We start from the raw sequence: 6555 nt of genomic DNA on the forward strand, positions 1-6555 counted from the left end.
AAACTAATGCAGTGGCTCTGTTGCACTCTGGGATTGTATTCAAAACACAATCTCCTCTCACACCCTTGCAAACAACGCCATTTGATAGCACTGATTTAGTTTGAGTTTCCATTGCTTTCTTCTCTCGTAAAACTAAGTCTTCATCCTCAGCATATGGATAGATGGTTTTGTGTCCTTTACCATGTTTGATACACTCTCCCTCTATTTCACATATATTGCAGCTGAAGAACCCGCTATGAGAAGTAATATTCTGAAGCATAGCTCTTGCAGGTGCATCCAAGGTGTGAACTGGTGCAGTTCCTTTTGTGGTATGAACAACTTTTGTTTTTGGATGAGTCCACACAACTCCATGGTGATAAATTGCATTTATACTTTTAGAGAATGGAACCATAAACCCATTCATAAGTGGTTTCTTCTTTCCACACCATATCTGGGTAACCATGGTGAAAGGTTTTCTAAGGCTAGGCGGAACTTCACAAATGGTGTAGGTGAGGGCCCAAATTTCTTCGCTTGAATTTTTATGTGGACTTAATCCGTCAGTACTTGTGAGTAACACTACATCATATTTCCCTTTCAAATGTGACTTTACTTTCAAGTACTCCTCACCCTTGGTGATATCTGAAGAACCTCCAGCCTTAGCTTCATATGAATCCATAACAGCTGCTAAGTTTCTCTCCTCAAAAAGATATTTAAGTTGAGTTGCCAGGGGAAATTCATAAAATCTCTTTTCCACTGTCACCTTACACACACCACAGTCATCTTTTCTAGTGTCAGTAGTACCAAGATATGTGCCACATTCTTCACAGCAGTAATGTGATACACATGTATCAGGTGGAATGTAACAACCAATTTCTTTCTGAAAATAATAAAGGGTCTGGGGAAAACAATTGGGTCTTGGTAATAACTTATTGGTATACTCAACTAGATCACTCATTAATGCTTTTGACACAGCATGTTTGCAACACAGATCCAGAAGACTAGATACAGCTTCTCCCTTGCTGCTCCTTGAACCACGGAACAACACTTCATTCATAGGCCTATCATTAATTTGAGAACCAGTATCACTTGAGTTTGAGCTTTCTTCATGTTCACTGTCAGAACTTAAATCAGGAGTGGTACTGCTTTCAGATAAGCTAGAACTCAATTGGCTTTCCTCTTCTCCAATGTCTTGATTGATTTCTTGGTATTCTTCTTGAGGTTCGACATTTAAAACTTGCTGTTCTGCGTCAATGTGCCCCTCTTCTTCTTGGCTTGCTCCAGCAGAAGCGTCAGCAGCAGCAGCAAGTGAATCGGCCCTTTCTTGGGCCAGCCAACGTTGCAAAGTACTCCTTGGGACCTAAGTTAAAATAGAAATGGGTTAGTAAACGTCAAAACACTGAAAGAAAAATTAGTCAGGACAATGTCAAGAGACATACTTCTTTTCCCTTCAGCCATTGTTTCCTTTTCTTGATTGGTTGTTGGATATTTTCCTCTGGTTCATCGTTGCTAGACATGATCTATAAAAGACACAGCAGAATGAATGAAAGGACGTAGACACTTGGACACTTGACAAAGATTTGAAGAGGTTAAACTTACTTCGATGGTCACTTATTCACGTCGAGTCGAGGCTATGTGGTCTTTACGTCTCTGCATGAAAACAATTTCTAAAGTAAAATTACATTTCGTTAGAACTGCTGATTGCTTGACAATCAGAGAATACTTCAGAATTCTTTTTTCGATTAAAAGTTACAAGGATCATGGGCCATTGTTATTGTTTTTTTTTTTCTGATACTGCTTCGGCTGCTTCCTCTGCAAGCCGGCGTCATTCATTTGTCAACTGTAAGTTAGCGAGTCATCTGTGACTGTGAGAAAATGCTACCCAATTAAATATTTCACCGTAGAACACCCTCTAAAATAATATTTTTGCAAAGAAAAGAATATTTTGAATTTTTTGAAAGAAACAGTTGTCATTTATTTTTTATATCCAGGAAAGGACAAGCAAGACTGGATAGTCCAAAACTAGCGTAGTTGTAGCATCAGACTACATTTTGGGAAACTCAAAAAACTAAATCTAGGAATTTTAACATCACTGTTCCAGCTAGAATCTTTAACTAAGGATTTGAATCGCCTTTCTCTGCTTTTTATTCGTTTTTAGTGATATATTTCTGTGGTTTTCGTGAAAGAATCGCGGAGCCTCTGATAAATTGGGTTTCGTCAGAACTTGGGGAACTGCTTTTCCGTCTCGCGCCTTCAGACCGCCATTACACCTTGACCTGACTCTTCGCTCGACACACTTGTGCCGCCGCCGTGAGGACAGAGAGGCTGAGCTTGCTTTGTAAGGGATTCCTGATTGAAGAACACTGCAATGCCGTCTAAGAAAAGCTTGAAAAGAGAGTCTGGTAGGTACACATCGCTGTCGAAATCAAATTTCAAAGTTTAGGTTCTCTGGTTACGTAGATTATGATCGCGGAAATGTGAAGTTCTTGTTGGTCATTATTTTCTGCCTTGCAGTTCTCAGCTTCTACTGCTATTCCCCTTCTTCCCAAGTGTGAAGTTATTTAACATTTATTCTCGCACGCATTCGTTGTGAATTCGAATATCCTATACCCTAACCTTTCTCTATGGCACCATGCTTTAAAAGCAGTTAGATGGGGCAAATTTCCATTCATGTTCGGCACTGCTCAGCGTTTCACATAGCTCTCCTATGATAACTTTTACTTTCTTCTCATTCTCGTCCATTAGATGCATTTTGCTTGCAAACCCTCATTTAAAATGTATGGTGGACTTTCAGTTCACATCCTTGGTTGAGTACTTCTATTTTCGATTGTTATTTTATTAATCAGTCTTTACTTTTGCTCTTTTTGGAAACAGGCACTGCTGATAGCCTTGCCATTCGCATAATTAAGAGACAACACAAGGGGAAGTGGAATGACGACTCAATTCGAGCAGAGAAAAGTTTTGCCGAAAAGCAGCAACGGGCTGCATTGAAGTCAAAAAATCAATCCAAGCAAAAACCTGCTGTGGATGGTGGAAAGCCGCCAAAGATGAAAGTCAGTAAGGTTAGTAAACTTTTTGCTCTGATTAAAGAACCAGTGATGAAACTATTTTACAACAATTTAGTAGTGCCTAATGCGCATTTTTGCAAGGTGTCATCTCAGTTCATACTTTGTTTGTTTTGTAGCTGAGTGCACTTGCTAAGAAAGCTGCCACCAGCCAGTCAGCCACTTTGGTCACTTTGAATCATCCTGCGTAGATAGCTGCTTCAACCCCTACGTCAATCAAAATAGTCTGTAAGTTTCTTACATTTTGAATGTGGATGTTTTGATTTTTAGAGCGGTCTTTTTAAAACTCTTTTTTTTGAAAAGCATTCTTTTGAAACCTGAGGGGATAATTCATTCAGAATAGAAATTTTTGTTTAATTATGTAAACCAACTCTCAAAACAAATAAGATAATTTTTAAAATAAAAGTTGCTTTCTGGGGACTTTGTAAGACAAATTTTGAGAGCTATCCTGCATGATAACTTTATTTAAAGAATTGTTTTGATGTTGTTTACTGCCATTAGTTGGTATTACCACATACTCGTTTTTGGCTACAAATCAATTTAGTTTTAAATCGTGTTTAAAATGTCTCTTGCAGCTATAGAGTATTCCGGCGGCAGGATTAGAGAAGACTCATGGAAGAACAAAAGCCTACTGCGCCTGAGCAGACTATGGTGGGGGGCGACACCGGGCCGGCCGAGCCGCCCCCCACCATAGTCTGCTCATGCGCAGTAGGCTTTTGTTCTTCCATGAGTCTTCTCTGATCCTGCCGCCGGAATACTCTATTGATGTCGAGAAAACATCTCCCATTCTTAAGGAAAATGGAGCAGTAATGAGGAACACTGACAAAGAGGGGTCATCAGATGATGATTCTGATGATGAAATGCAAGAGGCCAAAGTGAAGAATGTTGAAAAAGCAGATGGAAGTGATTCCGAGAATGGGAATGGGGATGGGGATGAGTCCCTGGACGGTGAGGAAGAAGTGGGAGAGGACAGAGAGCCAGATGAACATGAGGGAGATGGACAAGATGGTGAACATGGTGACAAAAGCAAGGCGAAGGAGGATGATAAGAGTTCTGGTGAAGACAGCAGCAGCGATGATGATACATCATCGGATGAAGACTTGAGCAAGCCTCCAAAGCTTACCAAGCAACAAATGCTTGCACAACTGCTTCATCAAAAAGGGGATAGTGATGTAAGCATTCTTTTATTTGTTTTAGTTTTTTTAAGTTATCTTAATTACTCATATATACTGTGATAATAATTTGTCCTTTTCTGTGTAAAGGTTATTGAGCTCTCCAAAGGGAGTGGCATTTATGTCGATGAAGATGCGTATGAAACTTTGCTAAGCAGAAACAAGTTGGCTCACACCACTGTTGCCAGGAATTTGCTCGATCTAGTGTTCACAACGGATGCAATGTGTAGTTGCTTCCTCCTTGGGAATGCCCAAAAGGGTCCTCTGGGGAAGACCGAAAGACCTCGCCCTGGACTATACCCACATGCAGTTGCAGTTATTGAAAGTGAGTATAGAAAACTTCCAGCTCACTTACATTGATCTTAAAACAGTTGATAATGATATTGAATCATTCCAGAAAAAGCTCGCAAGATCTGCATGGGCAGGTCGATTCCTCTTGACAATCCAACAACTGTGCACAGGCAGATGGGCACCAGATTGTCAGAAGTGCGTGGGGCCAAGAAACGTGCCGAGGAATATAGGGCCATGCGGAAGAACAAAAAGTTACTGAAGCAGCAGGCTGCAAATATGACTTCCAGACCTGATTAATCAAAAACAAAATTATGTAGTTTTCTGTTCCTTGTACCTGAATCATTATGGTTACTTCTTTTGTGAACAATGTGATTTTTAATTCATTTTTGATTGTTTTTTGTTCTTTATATTGAGTGCTATAGCAGAAATAAGTACCTGAATTATAAGGTACTTCGTAAAGGGCAAACGTGATTTTAATTATATTTTTTGTTTATTAATTGTAATATAAGCAGTAAGTGCTATATGGTACTTCTTGGAAATGCACTATATGTAAGTTAAGTGTGTCTTATTCGTTTGAGTGGTATTTCTGTCGTAAAGCAGTTGTTTGTAATCATTTAGGTTGTTGTTTTAAAGAACCATACCTATTTTGAGTGTTAGGTAAAGTGTTCTCATTCAATGTGAACTTTTTTTAAAATTACACACAGTTTGCTACTTTTCTATGTACTGTATTTTTCTTTAGAAACTTGTCAACCCCAAAACCCCCATAGTACGGTTGCAGTGATACTTTTGCATATCTGGACACATACATGGTCACATATCTGTAACTTTTTAGACCTGTCCTCAGATATGCTCTCAGTACTATTGAAAAGGGGGTTCCAACCTCCTTCCCAGTACTGGGGAAAAGTCTGTTCTCAAACCTGCACGCAGTTCTGAGTATTTTTTTAATATCTGGGACCATGTATGTAACCAGTTCTGAATCAAATCAGTTCTGCCCTGATGAGCCGACGGACAGCTCACGCGGACAGCGGCTACGGACTACATGAGGACAATTTGAGGACATGTCCACTGGTGTGTCCATGAGTTGTCCGTGGCCCCAGTCCGTGGATTGAAACGTCCGTGGACTTGCCCGCAGCTGTCCGCAGTCCGAGATCCTATCCGTGGCTCTGTCCGCAATGGTCCGAGAGACTATTTGTGGCACTGTCCGCAATTCAGTCCACGAGGTTTGTCCGCGTTACAGTCCTGAACTGTCCGGGATGTTTGAACGAAATTCCATAGAAATCTGTTGCGTTCAGAAAGGTAGCATTGAGTGACCGTGATGACATCACGATCTTCGGTTCAAAAATCGCCGCCCTCCCGCCCTCTGGTGGCGATGGAGGACTCCGGGCGAACCGGACAGAGGGCGGGCGGGCTGATGGAGTTAGTGTGAAGAGGTTGGATATGACCACCGCGAGTTGGTGTAATACGTCATATGACAAACAATTTAAGGGTTGACTAGATAAAGGACAAGTGTGAACAGCCTAAGTACCCCTTTCTCCACCCACAGATTACACAAATGAACTAGTTAAAAAGACTTATTCACGTATAAATGACTTATTTAAAACTTTGATGTGTCAAAATTCCGAAGCGCCATCTAGTGTTCGGGTGGTTGAACTCATCTCAGTCCGAAAGTGTCCACAAGTGTCCGTGGGTATACTATGACAGTATGCAACAGCTCGGTACGTAAAATTACAGACGAGTCGATGGACAACTCGTGGACATGTCGGCGGACATGGCACGAACGTCATGATGTGCAAGGCGATGGACATGTCGATGGACAACTAGCGGACAGTCCTACGGACCAGTCCTGTGGAACGGTCCATAGACATTTGGTGGTCATAGGTAACGGACAGATCTATGGACAGACGAGCCGTGGTGGACAGCTTCGGACACATGCCATGGACATTTCAAACGACGGACTGTAGTTATGAATGCAGACTGAACCGAGGACAGGTTATGGACTGGTCCTCGGACAGACTGATGGACACAATAGACACGGTGGACAGTTGGGGACT

General features: G+C 41.3%; 1 protein-coding gene across 1 annotated transcript; it reads left to right on the forward strand.

Moving 5' to 3' along the window:
- Nucleotides 1–2344: 2344 nt before the first annotated feature.
- Nucleotides 2345–5492, forward strand: LOC113215072 (uncharacterized). The gene is made up of 4 exons (XM_052272625.1): nt 2345–2378; nt 2851–3038; nt 3836–4213; nt 4304–5492. Exons 1-4 carry the CDS (start codon nt 2345–2347, stop codon nt 4571–4573), a joined length of 870 nt encoding a protein of 289 aa, XP_052128585.1. The 3' UTR covers nt 4574–5492.
- The last annotated feature ends 1063 nt before the right edge of the window (nt 5493–6555 follow it).

Source organism: Frankliniella occidentalis, unplaced genomic scaffold (genome assembly GCF_000697945.3).
Source record: "Frankliniella occidentalis isolate FOCC.00 unplaced genomic scaffold, Focc_3.1 Scaffold215, whole genome shotgun sequence".
Classification (NCBI taxonomy): Eukaryota; Metazoa; Arthropoda; class Insecta; order Thysanoptera; family Thripidae; genus Frankliniella; species Frankliniella occidentalis.